Source organism: Fonsecaea pedrosoi (genome assembly GCF_000835455.1).
Source record: "Fonsecaea pedrosoi CBS 271.37 unplaced genomic scaffold supercont1.1, whole genome shotgun sequence".
Classification (NCBI taxonomy): Eukaryota; Fungi; Ascomycota; class Eurotiomycetes; order Chaetothyriales; family Herpotrichiellaceae; genus Fonsecaea; species Fonsecaea pedrosoi.
Window position 1 is genome coordinate 2,839,093 of NW_013550615.1, and position 18,131 is coordinate 2,857,223.

General features: G+C 53.2%; 7 protein-coding genes across 7 annotated transcripts; 4 read left to right on the forward strand and 3 right to left on the reverse strand.

The window, feature by feature from the left end:
- Positions 1 to 801: 801 nt before the first annotated feature.
- Positions 802 to 1,249, reverse strand: Z517_01028 (uncharacterized protein; the record flags this gene model as incomplete). Its single annotated transcript, XM_013433990.1, has 2 exons — positions 802 to 883; positions 1,104 to 1,249. The coding sequence occupies 2 exons, from the start codon at positions 1,247 to 1,249 to the stop codon at positions 802 to 804; spliced, it is 228 nt and encodes a 75-aa protein (XP_013289444.1).
- A 347-nt stretch (positions 1,250 to 1,596) lies between these two features.
- On the reverse strand, positions 1,597 to 2,200 carry Z517_01029 (uncharacterized protein; the record flags this gene model as incomplete). Its single annotated transcript, XM_013433991.1, has 2 exons — positions 1,597 to 1,764; positions 1,889 to 2,200. 2 exons carry the CDS (start codon positions 2,198 to 2,200, stop codon positions 1,597 to 1,599), a joined length of 480 nt encoding a protein of 159 aa, XP_013289445.1.
- A 1,041-nt stretch (positions 2,201 to 3,241) lies between these two features.
- On the forward strand, positions 3,242 to 5,029 carry Z517_01030 (uncharacterized protein; the record flags this gene model as incomplete). The annotated part of the gene is made up of 1 exon (XM_013433992.1): positions 3,242 to 5,029. The coding sequence occupies one exon, from the start codon at positions 3,242 to 3,244 to the stop codon at positions 5,027 to 5,029; it is 1,788 nt and encodes a 595-aa protein (XP_013289446.1).
- Positions 5,030 to 6,251: 1,222 nt separating this feature from the next.
- On the forward strand, positions 6,252 to 8,403 carry Z517_01031 (acetyl-CoA hydrolase; the record flags this gene model as incomplete). Its single annotated transcript, XM_013433993.1, has 8 exons — positions 6,252 to 6,305; positions 6,469 to 6,557; positions 6,649 to 7,027; positions 7,091 to 7,114; positions 7,230 to 7,493; positions 7,563 to 7,712; positions 7,775 to 8,104; positions 8,176 to 8,403. 8 exons carry the CDS (start codon positions 6,252 to 6,254, stop codon positions 8,401 to 8,403), a joined length of 1,518 nt encoding a protein of 505 aa, XP_013289447.1.
- A 1,011-nt stretch (positions 8,404 to 9,414) lies between these two features.
- Z517_01032 (uncharacterized protein) lies at positions 9,415 to 10,558 on the reverse strand (the record flags this gene model as incomplete). Its single annotated transcript, XM_013433994.1, has 3 exons — positions 9,415 to 9,886; positions 9,958 to 10,445; positions 10,511 to 10,558. The coding sequence occupies 3 exons, from the start codon at positions 10,556 to 10,558 to the stop codon at positions 9,415 to 9,417; spliced, it is 1,008 nt and encodes a 335-aa protein (XP_013289448.1).
- A 660-nt stretch (positions 10,559 to 11,218) lies between these two features.
- On the forward strand, positions 11,219 to 12,712 carry Z517_01033 (uncharacterized protein; the record flags this gene model as incomplete). The annotated part of the gene is made up of 1 exon (XM_013433995.1): positions 11,219 to 12,712. The coding sequence occupies one exon, from the start codon at positions 11,219 to 11,221 to the stop codon at positions 12,710 to 12,712; it is 1,494 nt and encodes a 497-aa protein (XP_013289449.1).
- Positions 12,713 to 14,292: 1,580 nt separating this feature from the next.
- On the forward strand, positions 14,293 to 16,434 carry Z517_01034 (uncharacterized protein; the record flags this gene model as incomplete). The annotated part of the gene is made up of 8 exons (XM_013433996.1): positions 14,293 to 14,388; positions 14,447 to 14,463; positions 14,518 to 14,954; positions 15,027 to 15,348; positions 15,395 to 15,433; positions 15,485 to 15,743; positions 15,876 to 15,962; positions 16,087 to 16,434. The coding sequence occupies 8 exons, from the start codon at positions 14,293 to 14,295 to the stop codon at positions 16,432 to 16,434; spliced, it is 1,605 nt and encodes a 534-aa protein (XP_013289450.1).
- Between the last annotated feature and the right edge of the window lie 1,697 nt (positions 16,435 to 18,131).

The window sequence follows — 18,131 nt, forward strand, 5'->3', positions numbered from 1 at the left end:
GATCATGGGTGTGATGTGGATCACATGTCCCGAGGGAGGAATCCTGTGTGTGTGTTCCGATCTATGTCCTCGATTAGTAGTAGATGAAGGACGACAGGCCAGAGTACATGGCCGACAGGGAGGCCAGCCACGAGATACACAGCTTCTGTCGTCGCGAGAACGTCGAGTATGGCGGTGGCATCGCATCCTGTTCGGCTGGGTTGGGCTCGATCATAGCCATTAGAGGTGTGTTAGTGACATGTGTTTTGGCCGATATGTCCCAGAGGCCGTGAGAAGGGTGTTCCTAGGCACGTACTGCACTGCAAGATATCGAGGTCAATTGGGAGTTGGTTTATGGTTTAGGTTGGCTGTCGATCTGTTACACAGACACGCATTCTTGTTGCCAGTCCCAATCAGCCTGCGAGACACATTGCTGTCGTTCTGGTGTAAATGTCCCACATTCCTTGGAATGACGGGAGGTCTCTCTGCCAACCAGTGTTTAGATTCTTCTTTTCTTCCGGCGGGTCTGTTGGGGTTTCGTTAACAGACAGTTTCGAGAAAGGCGCTCGCAAAGAATGATGATGGACATTTACCCCTTGACGAGCCACTGTGGGACCAACTTGTTGATTTCTAACTAGTTCTGTACGAGTGAGCAGACGTATACTGTGTGGCAGACACGAGACCTGCCATTCCCAATAGATCTGTGAAAGACCTGGGCCTCGCGTACAGATATAGGCACCTCTTTACGTCGTTCCGTAGACAAGGACAACCGTTCGTGAATCTAGCCTCCGAGGACACCCAAATCCCTTCATCTATAGAACTTCAAGTCGTCGCGGTCGGCTCCCGCCAAGCGTCAAATCCACCAGGGTATTTCTCGACAAAGTACCTCATACTTTCCTTTGCACTGATATAGACATGTACTCGATCAGTATCTTGTCAGGCGCTGAGGAGATGGCACTGAAAAAAAAAAAGTACTTACTACCCTCGAAATCTGTCCGTGGTGGGGAACAAGGCTGAGATGAGAAGATCGTACCTCCTACCCCCGGCAAAGAACTCGGTTACCCAGTCGTCCAAGGTCTGTGTGAGAGAGAGAGAGAGAGAGAGAGAGAGTGGGGACCACTCACATGGCATACAACAGATTCCTATCGTCCCAGTCTTCGGCGGGAAAGTCCATGCCCAGTCTTCGTTGGTACTCCTCGATAAATGGCCTGCCCATGCGGTACCGTGGTGCCCTCCAACTGCCCAGGTCTGCTTCATGGTGACCCCACATGGCGCAAGAATCGAACAGAACAGCCTGGTCCCTCGAAATGGCATCCGGCATGCAGTTCCCAGGCCAGATATCGGTTGTGGATCAGGCACGGCGTGACCCTGCGACCGCCCGTTTCGAGCGGTCGAAGGAGTCGCGGAACGACCAATTCCAGCGTCTTTCTCTCGAGCTCTTCAAAATCGGCGTCGTGATTGTTCTGCGCGCGCCCGTGCCTCGATCTCCATCATGGCCGTCAGCACGTTGGTGAAGTGTCTCTCTCACGTGTCTCCCCATCCGGCCTTGTTCGGGATGTTGGCCAGATGGGTGACGACGTGAAACCCGAATTTGCCGTTTGGCGATTTGCCCGAGCTTTAGCGGTACAGCTGGACGACCGCATCGACAACCCGTACGGGGTCTGGGACTTTGTCGGCCACCATCTCCCGGAACTCGGCGAGGTAGTAGTACATGTCTGGATCGTCCCGATATGCTCCCCAGGCGATGGGTTTGGGGACGTTGGCGGGGAGATAGGTGTGGATGGCCTGGTTCAGACTCGTAGGTCCCGACCATCATGCGCCTGCCCAAGGGGCCACGTTGATTCTGTGTCCCGTTAACGAGGTATCCCACGGCACGATATGGAATCAGCCGGGTTTGGTCTCGTCGTACCTTTTTGAAGAATTTCAGACTCCGTCCGTCTTTTTGAGAGATTTCGATGCACACGGTCTGCACCCACGCACTCGTGCCAGAGGGATTGGTCGAGATGACTTCTGTGCCTTTTGGTAGGTCTAGGAAATACCCAGTCAAATCAATAGGAAACCAATCCACACTAGCTTTGACGGTCCAAGTGACGAAGGGGAGGGATGCTTTGTGCACACCTTTGAATACGTTGGCGTCGAGCTCTTTCTCTGGCGTGGGAGCTTCAATCGCCAGTCCATTGATCAAGCCAACTGGTGGCCAGACTTCAACGCTTTCCGACATTTCGGGTGGGATTTGATTGCTCAAGGCGTGGAAATCCCAAGCCACGATATCAGGGTAATTGACAAAGAGCCCGAGACAACGTGAATGGCTGTAGAGGATGCATACCAAACCTTGGATGTTGCAAGGAGAATTGGCCCAAGCAAAAGCCACCGCATTCCAACATGCGTCATTTACATACGCTTCACGGCTATGCTTGGAGCTGCCGAGTTGGGACTTTGACAATACATTCTTAGGCCTTGGGAGGAAGAAGCCCTTGAATTGAGGTCGCTTCGGTGGATGTCAATATGTATACGTGCACACATTAAACATAGGCTGTCGATGTCTATCATTCTTCTGTGGAGGGACGCTCTGATATCGACCTTGAAAGCCACGTCTCAATACAGGTAGGGTTTGAAAGTCTAGCGACTAGAAAGTGAAATAATCATGTCTAGCTCCATACGGAGGATGTTCTGGGGCGTGATCTCGTTGGGTCTCGCCCTCCCGTTTGAGATACCCACCCTGTCGCGGCATCATTGACAGTGGCTGTTTCGACTGAAAGTCGCAATGGTGCTGCTGGATACAGAACAATGATATCAGCGCAGCAAGCGACAGGACAGATACCCAACCAAGCCGACCCCTTCCTTTCTGACGAGCTCCCTATCAGCCCACGGCACAAACACCCCGCACTTCGGGTTCGCAGCCAATAGAATGGCAGCTGAGTCGAGCCCTTTCGCCTGCTGAGTCACCGTGCCATATCCTCATCCGGGGCTGGAGCTGAGCTGTTGGCACGGTTGACTGGATCTCTCCGTATCTCAGGGTCTCGTGTCTCGTGGGATGGAGGGGGCAGCGGCAAGACATGCTTTGCTTTGGTTGACTTGTCACTTTGAACATTTTTTTCCTGCTTGTCCCCCCTCCAGAAGGTAGTTTCACACATGTGCAAGTAGATCCGTATATATATTCTCATTCACTTCCGTTACGTGTACGAAAAAGGACCATGAGATTGTGCCGTTGAAAGACCCCTTCCAAGCCTTTCACAATAAAAAACCATCCTTCTCTTCAACAATGCCCATCATCGACAAAGACGTCCCCCAAACCATCTCGATCCCTTCAGCTACACTGCGCAAATTCTCGGGATCTCGAGTCGACCCGTACACCCGCTACGTCGCGTACCGGCTCTTCAGAGACCTGCACATCTCGGTCCAGGGCCAGAGAAACATCAACAATGCGCTCAGCAACCTCCCCGTCCACGTCTCGGTCGCGCCGGGCGAGAAGTTGTCCTTCGGCTGGGGTTTGTCGAATGTCATTCGCGACCAGGCCGTGCATGAGGGTTCCTACGAGCACCTGGCCATGATGATCGCGTTGGGGGAGAGTTTCCATGAACCCTACGGGGCCAGAGTCCTCATGTCCATGGCTGATGCGGCTGCTGGTCCCGACGACATGACGCCCCATTTTAGTCAGTGGCAGGCTGCGCTGCACGGTTGCAACGGCATATTCGCCACGTCGGATTTCGGGCTGCTGGTCGAGGATTATCTCCAGATCGACCCTTATCCCATCGTCTATCCTATGGAGCGGGTCAAGAGGCTTGATGATGTCTTCCCACCAAGCATGATCGCTGAGGCGTTACGGGCGTTGATGCGCGTCACAAAGGGAGAAGCAAAGCATGTCACGCTTATCGGCAGTGGCATCATATCGTGGTTCGCAGCTATCGCCGAGTGGCTGTGCGATCTGCGAATCGTCGTCTATCAAAAGGACGGGAAAGAACTCCGCGTCACGCACCCAGATCAAGAGCCCCAACTCACCCTGGTGTTTGTACCGGAAGCTGGCATCAAAGCATCCTTCGACCCGTGGAAGCCCTCAGGACCTGCTGTCGAAGAACTGTCGCTGATCGATCGGACATACTCTGCCACTCTCCACACCACGAGATTTGGAGGCCGGGTTGCGTGGCAGTCACTGCTCCCTCGAGTCTTTGGCAAGAGCTTCCACCATCTTGATCATGACAACTCCAAAGCCTTTGGGACAATGATTGGGAGCGCGGCGCGCATGTTTGAGGGTCTGGCGCACGGCAAGGGACACGAGGATCACGGGCAGTTGGTGTCGGTTCAAAATCAGAGCAATACCGCGTCATACGGCGCCGGTCTCATCGAAACTATCACCAATTGGCTCCCCGAGCTGCGCAGATTTCAAGGTCGCATGGAACGGTCGTTGAAATTGTCACACGAGGATGCCTCGGCCTCGTATGTGGAGAACCTGACCAAGATCAGAAAGGCCTGCCACTGTGGAATCTGCACATCCAAGGACGAGGTGGACAAGGACAAGGAGGGCCATCCCCCCGATCACGGCTACTGTCTGGCAGTGTTGGTCGAGACGGTGATCTCGCTGGGGTTGGCTCTGGCCCGGATGGCCGTGTCGGCGCGACTGTTTCCCACAAGATCCGGTATCTACAGCTTCTATCAGAGTCAGGTGGCCCGGAGAATGGAGGCTCGAGGCCTGCACTGGACGGTGCATTTCAAACTTGTCTATGGGAACGTGTGGAACGCCCCTGATGCCGTGCGACTTCAGAACTCGTTGCAAATATTTGCCGGGTCGAGACCCCAAGGGGACCTTCCGCAGAACTTGGTCGCGCTATCACATGAGGGATGTTGCGCATATTTCATGGATTTGGAAAAGAGAATGAAGTCGTCGTCAGATTGCCCCCAGGTCAAATTGATCCGCGTGGTGCCCGGCGGAGTCAACGTGGGCGAGAAGGTCTTTGACAGGGCGTGCCTGGGGCCTATCGAAGATGCTGACCCAGATGATCCCTGGGAGGCCATCATTTATGAGCATCTTCCTGAGCCTCTCTTCTGCAAATGAGGCTAGAGCGACAAGCGAAACCCGTTTTGGGAAGGTCTCAGCTACCCGGAATAGATGCAAGAGTATTGGGTCACGGGATTGGATTTGGTGGTTGAGCAGAAGTCACCCGCTCAACAACCAACATTTGGACTTGACGGATCAAAGGAAATATTGTGTTATTCTTTTTCTTTTCCCGACTGTCAGATTTGTGGGCAAACGACTAGAGAGGCGACGCCATCATCGATCGAGGAAATCTCGGGATCTTTAAAGCGGTGGGGAGTAGAGCGGCGCCAGGGGGCGAGGGCTAAGTTTGACGTGTGGTACTTGTAGCTCTGGCTGGCTGGTGATAGGCGAGAGACACGGAGATGCTTCGGGGGAGATTTTTGAGAGTTGAGGTCAAGTGGTTCGATTGAATTGGCGTGTCTTGTATTTGTGTCTTGGATGATGTGACTGTAATTTCACAGTCTCTTGGAGGTGGATATCTGCAGCATACTGAGTACGACCAACTGTCAGTGACAAGACAGAGTGAATGGACAATGCGAGTGTTTGAGCTCCTTGGTCTGCCACGTTGCTTGCTTGGTGCTTGGTGCTTGGCTAGAAACGCAGACAAGCCCAAACAGGTCAAACAGATCAAACAGGGCATTCCCGCCAATCCGCCTCATATCCGGACGAGTCCGAGGCGGGGAGCTCGTGAGCCTAACAGTGCCTAGTACAAGCCTAGCATCGCCTGGCGAGCCAAACAAGAGACCCAATGACCCAATGACGAAACCTGCGTCTCTTATTATCTCCTTGACTTCCTACTAGGTATTGTAGGTTATTACAATTAGTTAGTCGCTGGCCTTCCTCCCGGACTAAGCTATCATCAACCACGAGCTCCAGAACCTCCCCCTTCGAACCTCACGAGACTGCCTTGTTTTGTCGTGGTCGTGGTCGTCGTTGTCGCCCCTTTGTTGTCATCCATATAAAAATCCCGCGAAGATAGACGAGCAAAGTCCGTTACCTCATTGGGACCTGGACGTCTTGCCTCTTCGCACTCCTTATTTACTGTCTTGACGAATCTCCCCTCCATCAATTTGAAGCTCCCCCGGTTTCTTGTCTCCGGTCTCCAGTCTCCAGTTTATTCCTCCATTGTTCCCTTTTTTTCTCACACACACCTTTCTCTTTTTGTGTGGCTCCTTGTATACATTTCCCTTTGTTGGTCTAGCTACAAGGCTTTCATCGGGTCTTCCTTTTCGATTTCACAATGGCCGCCTCAGCTCTCCTGAAGAGTAGATGCAGAAGAGCGAGCTATCTAAATGTGCGTACACCTCCAGTGTTGCTTGCGTTGAGCTTGAGCAGCAACTCCCAACTATAGCTCTTAGAACCCTTTTGCATTTCCCCTCTCGTTGAAGATGATGCGGGCCTCGAAGCTATACCTAGACTGACTTCTGTGGGTAAATCTGGCTGACGGCAAATGACAGAAATTGACCAAGGCTGAAGATCTCATTGATCTATTCCCTCACGGTTCATATATCGGTTGGTCAGGCTTTACGGGCGTGGGATACCCCAAGTACGCTTTCTCATCACGTCACCTACATCATCTGCTACCTATCTCACTCCGCCATGGTAACCTGGTGCTAATCACGTTGGTGGTAAAACAGAAAGGTGCCAACCGCTCTCGCCGACCACGTCGAGAAGAATGGCCTCCAAGGCAAGCTCAAGTACAACCTCTTTGTGGGTGCCTCGTCTGGGGCAGAGACCGAGAACCGATGGGCTCGACTCAACATGATTGAACGCCGTGCCCCGCATCAGGTTGGCAAGGAGATCGCGAAAGGCATCAACAATGGCAACATCAAATTCTTCGACAAGCATCTCAGCATGTTCCCGGTCGACTTGATGTACGGCTTCTACACCAAGCACAAGGCCAACAACCGCCTGGACGTGGCCATCGTCGAAGCTTCGGCCATTACAGAGGACGGCGGCATCATTCCTGGTGCCAGTGTTGGGGCGTCTCCGGAAATCATCCAGATGGCAGACAAGGTAGGAGCACAGCTGATGACCAGTATCCTGCTGGGTGAAGACGGCTGATCACTTGCTTATCAGATCATCATCGAACTCAATACCTCTGTACCTAGCTTTGAAGGTCTGCACGACATTACAATGACAGACCTCCCGCCACGAAGAAAGGCATGTTATCACTCCCTGTGCCTGAATCTTCAAGACTGACTGGTCTCGTTTACAGCCATACCTGATCATGGCCCCCGAGGACCGCATTGGAACACCACACATCCCTGTCGACCCCGAGCGCGTGGTGGCTCTCGTTGAATCCGATTATCCCGATCAAACGACCGAGAATGCCCCCGAGGACGCAACCTCTGCGGCCATCGCGCGCAATCTGATTGAATTCTTGGAACATGAGGTCAAACATGGCCGGTTGCCACCGAACCTGCTGCCTCTGCAATCTGGCATCGGTAACATTGCAAACGCTGTTATCGGCGGTCTAGCTGTAAGCACATACTTTCCCCAATCACAAGTAGACTGTCTCCGCAGTCGCATCCGCTGACCTCTTCACCAGAAAGGAGGAGCCAACTTTAAGAATCTGAAGGTGTGGACGGAAGTGTTGCAGGATTCCTTCCTCGACCTCTTTGACAGTGGCAATTTGGACTTTGCCACTGCGACGTCCATTCGTTTCTCTCCCGGAGGATTCCAACGCTTTTATGATGGCGTAAGTGTCACCCACGTAGATGTACATCTCTCACACATCAGGGGCTAAGAATGCGTCAACAGTGGGAGAACTACCACTCCAAACTCATCCTTCGATCTCAGCAAGTATCAAACTCACCTGAAATCATCCGCCGGCTCGGTGTGATTGGCATGAACACCCCCGTCGAGGTCGACATCTATGCTCACGCCAACAGCACTTGCGTCCTGGGCTCGCGGATGCTCAACGGGTTGGGTGGTTCGGCCGACTTTCTCCGCTCTGCCAAATACTCCATCATGCATACCCCAAGTACACGACCTTCTAAGACCGATCCCCACGGTGTGAGCTGTATCGTGCCAATGTGCACGCACGTCGACCAGACGGAGCACGACCTGGATGTTGTCGTGACCGAAATCGTGAGTGTTTATCCCAGACTCTACTTCTATCTGGATTTGTAAAGCTGACAATGGTTGAAAAAAAAAAAAAGGGCCTAGCGGACGTACGAGGAATGAGTCCACGAGAAAGAGCGCGCGAGATCATCAAGCAGTGCGCCCACCCGGAGTACCGCCCCATCCTGCAGGATTACTTTGACAAAGCCGAGTTCGAGTGCCTGAGAAAGGGCATGGGCCACGAGCCGCACCTCCTCTTCAACGCGTTCGACATGCACAAGAACCTGGTGGAGAACGGAACCATGAAGATCAACGGCTGGAAATAGATAAGACGATCATGACACTGGCGGCGCCTGTCTCTGGACAAAAAAAAGAGATGGCACTAGTCCGTCCTTAAGGCCTCAAAGGCCGGAATTTGGAGGGGTTTTTGACGAAAAGACGATGGTCACTCGTGGGGGTGGTCGTGAAAGTCGGGAGGATACTGACGTCGGATGTTGGATGTGGGATGTTTTTGTACCAAAGAGCCATATACTAACAAGAAGGAATTTCCATAATTGAGGTTCTTTGACACGAGAGAGAGAGAGAGAGAGAGAGAGAGAGTGCTGGCCAATGCACACGAAATACTCCGTTACAGCTCCCAGTGTCATGATCATGATCCTGATCCTGATCCGGAGACATCCTCTTTCGTCACATCCGTCGACACTGTAATCCCAAATCTGCCTTCGAGGAACCCTTTTGACATGCCATGACAATGACATACACACGCGACATTTCGTCGATTTTGAGTCTGGCGTAGAAGAAGGCGGCCTATCTATCCCCCTTGAGCACCGCACCACCATCACCGCTCGTGGCTTATGCCTTCGAGCCCAGCCCGTAAGGGGGCGGCGGACTGGATCTAGCGACCAAGTCCACACTGCCAGCAGCCAGTGCGATCCTGGATTAGTAGGTACGTGGGACCGAATCCACCCGTGGCCTCCCTCATCCATGCATTCCGGCCGGTGGTTACTATTCATTGGTGTTTCTTTCCTGTTGTCACGCCCGGGAAAGAAAAGCTTATCATGTCTGTCTGTATGTCTACTAGGTGCCCACCACACCCACGGTGCCATGGTGCCTACCACTCGTGCGGACTTCGACGACTCGTGTGGGAATATCTCGCGACGGCGTTGAATTCAGCTTCAGGACCGAAAAGCGATGTAAAGCAAAGCACACGGTGGACTACCGAGCACTTCCCACAATAAATATGTTTTTGTTCGTATAATTCGTCATCACGGGTTTTCACTTTCCGCCGCCTCGTTTCGTGGAGGTTTTCGGCCATAGACTACTGCACTGATGTACTGTCAGCCATTTTGACAAGTGGGATGAAAAGAGATGGTCTTCACGTACCTGTAAAAGTAAAACCCCTGCCTCGATTTGGCAATCATGTCGTTTCGTACTTGGGCCAAAAACACCTCGACCTCTTCGGGCGACCAGCCCAGACACCTGGTAAACAGGGCTAAACTGATGCTCTGTAACCCTTGGTACAGGGCGACCAGCTGCGCCGAGCCGCCTTGCTTCAGTCTTTTATCTTTCGGCCACGTCCCGAGCGGCAACTTGAACGGGCGGACCACGACGTCGACAAAGCCGGCGTTGCGCATCTCGACGCCAATGTTGTCCAGGTCGGGAGCAAGGGACCGGCCCATCCGCTCGATGCCGTCCCTCATGTACTTGCACCAAAGCGCCAGAGGGTCTTCCTCGGGGATGTTTCTGATATCGTTGCCCAGTCGAATCTGCACTTCTTGAGACTCGAAATACCCGCCAGGGGAGAGGTGTCTGATGAACAAGCGTTAGAAAAAGGGGAGAGGGGGGGGAGATCAAAGACCTAAAAAAGGGGTGGGCCAAACCGAAAGACTTGTTGGGTATATTTTGCGAGGTTCTGGATGCTCCCCGATATCATCAGTCTCGAGAAGATCAGAGAAAAGTGATCATCGGGCCACGTCCACGTGTCTTCGACGTCGTCGATTTCGAATTTGACGTTCGGAGGCACCCAGCCGGGTTGCATCGGACTGAGATCGACGCCAAAGACCTCGGCGTTGGGATTCTCATCGGCGACCTGGATGGCCCATATACCCGTTCCACAGCCCAGATCGAGAATTCTCCCGGGGTTCTCGACGGGAGACAAGAAATGTCGTCCCAATGTCGTGATGATGGCGTGGTGTTGCATGTCCATTCGCTCCTGCTCGATCTCGTCTTCGGGCATAAAGTATTTGCCGTCTTTGTAGACGTGATATCGTCGGCCATTCTCGTACCGACCTTGAAAGATGGACGAGCGCACCGACTGGGTCAACGTTGACATGTCGTCCCCCAGCGCAGAGTCAACGTCCTGCTCCTCCTGGTGGAAGAAAAGTCAGCATAGTCTCGCATAATATTCATGGGAATGGAGGCAGCTACTCGTACCGCTTCAACATGGTCGTTATCTGGATCAATCTGCTGCTCATCGGCCATGGTGAATGGCTGGTGGAGGGAATCCGGGGGTGGGTTTGTGTGACCCTTGTGAGGTGGAACAATAGGCAGTCTACTTACTCCCCGCTCGAGACCAGACACCAGATAGTCGTCATGCAGATCAAGAGCTCGGACCTGTTGAACACATGACCAAAACTGCCTGGACAGAAGGACGTGGCAGACCTGTGTGGACACTGAAGTGCTCGTTACGGGCAAGCTAAGCCGGGCGTACGCGGGCCTCTCCGAGGGTCTACGGAGTTGTTCGGGGGAGTCGGACCCGATGCATTAGTGACTGATGACTAGCGACGGGCCTGTCAATTCAAAAGACCGATAATAATCGTAATAATCGTCGTCCTAATCTTCTTGGTGAGTTTGTCGTACCTGTCGGTGGGTGTCCCGCGTACATGAGTGACAAGTAGGTGCCTATTATCTTATCATTTCCAAAGACGATCTTAAGCAGCTAGTACTCGCTATGTAGGGAGGTCTCAACTGTCATGCCTCGCCAAAGCGTCATTTCACTTAGCGACCTGGCGATGCACCGAGGTCAACGTATTTACAATTCTCGTTGAGGGGTCGAATCCCTTTCCTCGAACCTCGTTGATTTGAAACTCTACGAGATTATCCACTCCATCCCGCGTCTGCCTTATTCCAACCCCCATTCAGATGGCGTTGCACATCTGGCTGACTAGATTCTTCTTGTTCCTGGTCATTTTCTACACGTACAGCTCGATCCGTTCTTATCGGCGGCTGAGGAGGTTCAACGGACCTTGGTCTGCAGCATGGTCCAACATCTGGTACTTACGCGCCTCCCTTAGCGGCAGAGCACATATAGCTCTGTCGGAGGTATGCACCAAGTATGGTAGTATTGCACGGATAGGTCCAAACACGCTCGTCACCTGCGACGAGGAGCTCTTCCGGAAAATCAACTCGATACGCTCGGGTTATGTCAAGTCGGACTACTACAAGGCATTTCGCTTCGATGCCGACCGGGAGAATGTCCTCAGCACCACCGAACCCGAGGCTCTCTCCTACATGAGAAAGAGAGTGACGGCTGGTTATTCCGGCAAGGAGAATGCGCACCTCGAGTCAGACATGGATCGTGCTCTGTGGAAGTTGTTCAAGCTGTGGAAGGACAAATATATCGCCCGTGGCTCCAATCCTCGGCGGATGGACCTGGCCAGGATGATGCAGTATCTCACTCTCGACATCATTTCGACACTATCCCTCGGAGAGCCTCTGGGGTTTCTGGACAAGGACGAAGATCTCTACGAATACATCAAAACCATGACAGACAACTTCCCGGCCATGACATTCATGTCGGCGGTCCCCATCCTCAGCAGGCTCATGCGCATCCCCTCAGTCCAGCGGGCTCTCGCACCGTCGGTGAAAGACCGCATCGGAATGGGCAGATTAAAGGCGGTCGTGAGAGAGAAGATATCTCGACGGTTTTCCGAGGGGAAAGAAGAAGGCAGGGAGGACATGGTCCTGAGCTTCGTCAAGCACGGTCTGTCACAGGGGGAGATCGAAGATGAATCTATGCTGCAGATCATGGCGGGATCCGACACGACGGCCACCATCCTTCGCATCGCCTTGATCTACATCATCTCCAACCCACGCATCTATCGAGCGCTCCAGCGCGAGTGTGATGCCGCCAACGTGCCTGAGAAGGAGATCATCACCAACGAACGTGCATTACAACTACCCTACCTGATAGCGGTCATCCAAGAAGCACTTCGTTACCACCCGGCCGCTTCGGGACATGGCCCTCGAGTCGTGCCTCCACAAGGCGACACCCACGACGGAATGTACATTCCCCCAGGAACGGTCATCACCGTCTGCACCTGGAAGCTCCACCGCCTCAACTTCGACGCGTACGGGGACGACGCCGACATCTTTCGACCGGAGAGATGGCTCGAAGCGAGTCCCGAACGGCTCGCGAGGATGGAAAAGGCCCACGACCTGGTCTTTGGGTACGGGTCGTTCCGGTGTCTGGGCGAGAGGATCGCGCGCATAGAGCTGCACAAGGTCCTGTTCGAGCTGATGAGGCGCTTTGATTTCGAACTCGTCAATCCCATGCACCCTCTCGACAATGATGTCAACTACGGCATTTTCCTGCAAAGTGGATTGTGGGTGCATGTCCGGGAACGCAAGCTCTGAGACACTTGGGCATGCTTGAGGTTGGCGGCGGTCTCATTTGTTGCTAGGTGTCTGGACTCCCCCACTGACTTTCCTGGTCGAAAGCGGGTGTCTATCCTTGCGTTTGGGCGCGATTGCGGTCGAATGCCAGCACGAGCGTCAAACGTTTCGTATATATACACAACGTAATGGGCCTAGCATGCGCCAGGCTGTGGACATACTTTTTCACATTTAGGAAGAGACCTTGATCATCATTAGAAAGCTCCTTGTATGGCCCTAACCTGGGCTACCAAGTTGTGTCCCACGATTATATGAGGGTATTTCTCTGTTGCGTTGAATAGTATAACAGCCCTGCGCAGCCTCGTCGCGTGGCTTGCGTTGGTGGGCGGAGAGCTTTATGCAATGCGTCTTCTGCTGTTGCATGTGGTTGCGTGTGTTTACTTGGGGAAAGCCCCACGAATAGACAAGTTGGTCCGTACGTGGACAAATTTCGGATTTCGTAGCAAATGTTCAGATCAATTCAGCCTAAATTCTTCAGCCCCTTGGCAGCCTTTCGATCCCTTTTGGGCCTTCAACGCGATGCGACGCCCTTGTTCGTCCTCGGTCTTGTTTCCGCCCTTCCCCTTTTCCCCACGGCGCCACTGGCCGAACATGTCCGACATCATGCGCGCTTTCTGACTCTGCTATTTCGAACTCTGCAGAACCGCGAGGCTATTCCCTTCAAAGTGCGTCTCTCTGAAGATCCTTCCATGTCTCAAGGACACACTTTGGTCGCGGTCCCGCCAACAATGTAACCAACGTCACCCTCTCGCCAATCCCTCTGTGCCAAAAGTTTATGGCTGGATTTTCTTTCCGATCGGTGTGCCGCGTCGAAGAGAAGGGGAAAAGAAGTGCCACTATGTACCGAGAATACTGGTTCCCCAATATCAATGTCGGAGCAGCAAGTCAAAGGGCCCCTTGTCTCGATGTCGCGATAACACAAGCGCCACCCGGTCTTCACGACGCACAATGCATATGCTACCAAGAGCCTCCCTGCTGTTGAAACATGATCACATGTGAAGCTCGGTGATGCGGAGCTGGGCATGTGTGGGACAATCAAAGAGACCGCCTGCTTCAGTCTCACCACCCCAGCGTCCGGGGGCCCAACATTGCTGCAAGACCAGCCATGGACAGGCAATCCAAGGCCAACAACTGGATTAGGCGACGAACCCACCCCCGCGTGGAGGGTCGATCATCCATGAAGACCCAATCACAACGGTGTCGGCGTTTGATATTACTGTTAACGGTACCCCGAAGTGGAGCTGGAGATGGATTCCATTGACCGTGATCCGTCGTGATCATAGGCTATTGGAAAAATTCTGCTATTTAGCAGATACGTTTTTCGCCGTCCTCTTTGCCGAACGATGGAATCGCACAGGGCGTCTTTCGGCCGATCAGTGGGCGATCAGCGCTCAGGATGTGGCGTAATAGGAGCATATAAAATCGTGGGTTCCTGACTCAGGGAGACCACTCGTCGCTGGCGGCTCTTCCGCGTGACTATCTTTCTGCAGAATCCATCCAACGCTGAAAGACAACGACCTTGTTGAGTGTCAGGTGTCACAATGGGCCGCAAATACCTAGGAGGCTCGGGGACCGCCCTGACTGTCTGGATCTCGCTAGCTGCATCGACTGTCCTCATCTTCTATGGCTATGATCAGGTACGCTCTTGGTTCTTCTGGCTTCCGCTTTCGCTAATGGTATCTTTCCGTTGTCCAGGGCGTGTTTGGCAACGTGTAAGTGATTCCATGTTATGGCTCAGCGTCCACGAGAAACTCATCTATAGGTAGCCTTGTGGGAGAGGATTTCCTCCGGACGATGGGTAATCCAAGCGCAACTGTCCAGGGAACGCTCACGTCTGTTTATAATCTCGGCTGCTTCGGGGGCGCGCTGTCGACATTGTATACAGGAGACAAGCTCGGTCGCCCGCGCACCATTATGCTTGGGAGCTCCGTCATCGCCATAGGCGCAATCATCCAGTCCGCTTGCTATTCAAGGGGGCAAATGTATGCTGGCAGGGTGATCGCCGGGCTTGGAACAGGCATGAACACTGCCACTGCTGGGGTCTGGCAGTCGGAGACCAGTAAGATGCATAGCCGTGGCAAGCTTGTCATCATCCAGATGGCCAATTGTATCACTGGCTTTTGCTTGTCAAACTGGCTCACTCTTGGATTCTCGTTCGCCAAAAGTTCAGTTGCCTGGCGATTTCCCCTGGCCTTTCAATGCTGTGAGTTTCCCAATTCTGTCCTCCGGCAAGGCTCGTTTGCGGTGATCCGCTGGCAACTAACCCGATGAACAGTCTTCACCTTGTTGATATGGTTGATGTGTCCTTTCTTGCCGGATTCTCCCCGTCTTTTGATGCGCAAAGGCAAGCATCAAGAAGCACTAGAAGTGCTCGCCGCCCTCGAAGGACATGGAGCTACGGTCGACTCGCCGTCGGTGCGTACACAGTACAATATCATCAAAGATGTCCTGGAAAAAGAACACGCCCAGACCTACACCTGGTGGCAGCTTCTCACCGGCCGCGGACCTTCAGGAGTCGTCCGTAGAATGATCCTCGGCGCCTGGATGCAGGCATCAAATCAGGTCAGCGGCATCAATGTGACGAGTTATTTCCAAACGTCAGTCTCTTGTTGTTCGTCTTGGTAGAATGCTGATCGGCGACAGATATATCTTCATCCACGCCATCAACCTCAACGAACTTTTGTGGGTTCAACATGACTCAATTTTGTACCAAGTACTGACAATAGGGGGCAGAGCTCGAATCCTCGCGGCCGCCGGGTCCGTCGACTACCTCATCTTCAGCTTCCTGGCGTGGTTTGTCATTGAGCGGTACGGACGTCGTCGAGTCATGATGTGTTCGGCGTTTGCCTGTTCCATGTGCTGGATGATCATCAGCATTGCCCTGGGTTTGTCTCAGAACGGAAAAGGAGACACATACAAGCTCGGCGCCCTCGCCACCACCTTTTTCTTCGTCTTCTTCGCCTCGTTTGGAATGGGCGTGCTCGGTGTCCCGGTGAGTAGCCAGTTCCCGACGACATTTATCCACTCGATTCTCCCCCGCTCTTGCCTGTATCACTCCTCATCATGCTCACTCTCCACATGGACATCCACTCGTGGGAGGATCAACGTCTGACGATAATCATAGTGGCTCTACCCCACCGAAATCAACCATATCTCTTTCCGCGCCAAAGGCGCTTCGCTGGCAATGTCAACAAACTGGATCATGAACTATGTAAGTCGATCTAGCCTCGCGTCTGATACAAGCAAGCCATATTTGCTTTTCAAGGAATACCATGTCCCACTTTACACCGATGGCCTGAACCCCTAGCAATCGGTCTCTGACTCTTTGTTTACAGATGGTCGCGCAAGTAACGCCCCCCGGCATTGCCAACCTGGGCTACAAGTTCTGGATCATCTGGGCCGTGCTGTGCTTCTCCTTCATCCCCATCACCTACTTCTTCTACCCGGAGACGGCGAACCGCACCCTCGAGGACATTGACCGCTACTTTGCCGAGCACCGCAACATCTTTGTCTTCCGCGACAAGGTCGCCACGCAGCTGCAGAGGCCCGAGATGTGGGCGCGTATCGACGAGGAAGTCGCGCGTAGGGCTGAGGAGGAGAAGATCCGCAACGGCGAGCAGGGCGATGACGAAGGCGTGGATGTGGAGAAGCGGGATCAAGAGGTCGTGTATATCGAGAAGTAGAAGTGGGCTCCCAAGTTCCCTGGGAGCGTTGTAATTGGGGTTGGGAAGAAAGAAACGAGGTCGGTAGTTGGGGAGGGAGACAGAGAAGAAAGGAAAGGAAGCGCAAGGCTGAGGTGTAGAGGGACACCAGGGACAACGAGTGACGCAATCACATGCACGGAATGGAATGAGAGTGCCCTTCAGACCTAAACAATCAAGATACAAAATACAAATATGCCCAGCGGACTCCTTGAGTGAAATCTCAACTTGTACTCAGTACTTATAGGCAAGCGGGGGGAGCCCTTGACAACGCGAGATACCATCTTGCTATTCAAGTGAACCCTCTTCACAGTCTGTATCTATCTGAAGGACATGGAGTCCCCCTCGGCTCCATCCTATGTACCCGGTCAATGAGTTCCTGAAGGCACGATCTGATCAGGGATGGTGCGCGCCATAGACAAGCACTTGGGCAGCTATAGTAGCTAGCTGCATGCGATGGTAGTAAACGGAAGAAAACATTCGTGTGTCCATTTCAGATTCGGGCGGGGGACAATCATCCACCTATTGGGCAGAGCGTGCTCTCTCGAAGCTTTGCCACAACGCCACTATTGATTCAACTAGCGATGTCCGCTGAGTGGCTATGCACATCAGATACTTTACACGTGATCTTCGAGTACGGGATTGTCGCAGTTACCCGCCGAAGGGCGCTGGCGGCATCTTCCGCAGGATGAGATTGACATGAGTCACATCGCGAGATCTGCACCGTTGCCATGAGAGTTGTGGTGTTGGTCGACTCCAGAACACAAGAAGTACCGCATATACACGCGCGACGTCTCCCCTGGAACCAGTATCTTTGGCCTTGCCCTTGAAGGTAGGGAGGCGAGGATCCGACGAACCAGATGCTTCCCCGTTGAATCCAGTGTCTTTGGCCTTGCCCTTGGAAGTAGAAAGGCGAAAATCCGACGAACCAGATACCTCTCCCGTGGAATTAGTAGCGTCGGATTTGCCTGTATGATGGCATTCGGCCTGAATGGCAGTCTAGCCTCGACAAATGGTGCAGTAGATGCCTTCTTGACCGAGTCACCTTTGCTTATCTGCACCAGATTTTCATTCCAACCTTCAATATCTTGTCCGCCATGTCGAAAATCAGGCGGAAGGTCGGGATCAAGGGGTTCGACAGTATAGAGGGCGAGCCGTTGAAGTAATCGCCACTCTTGAGTTTTGATACAGGAGATTCTAGAACCAGACAGTGTAATAATGCCCTCAGCCTAAGGGGGGCCCGTTGTTGAACGATTTAATCACATCATGCGTCGTCGCACGCCACTCCATGGCAGACCACAGAGTTTTTGGGACGCAACGACCGACAGGAGAATCGGAGCGGAAGAGGGATCGGGGCTATGGACCGCTGTGAGTGACGAGTTCGAATGGGACTCACAGTCTTGTATCGTTGAACAGGGGAAAAATTTGGAGGCTACGCGCCGACCATGGCGCGGGAATGTGAAACAGAAACAGACTTCTTATCGTCTCTTTGCAGGACCAAAGTATGCAAACCAAGAACGGCGGGGCATTGGAGGGAGAGTGGAGCTGAGAAGTATGGCCACTGAACGAGGTAATACAAGGATCGATGCGACTATGCGGTAGAGAGGAGGGTCAGGTTGCGTATGCGTACGACCGAGCACAAGAAAATCAGGCTGGAAGAGGTCAGCAAAAGAGACAGC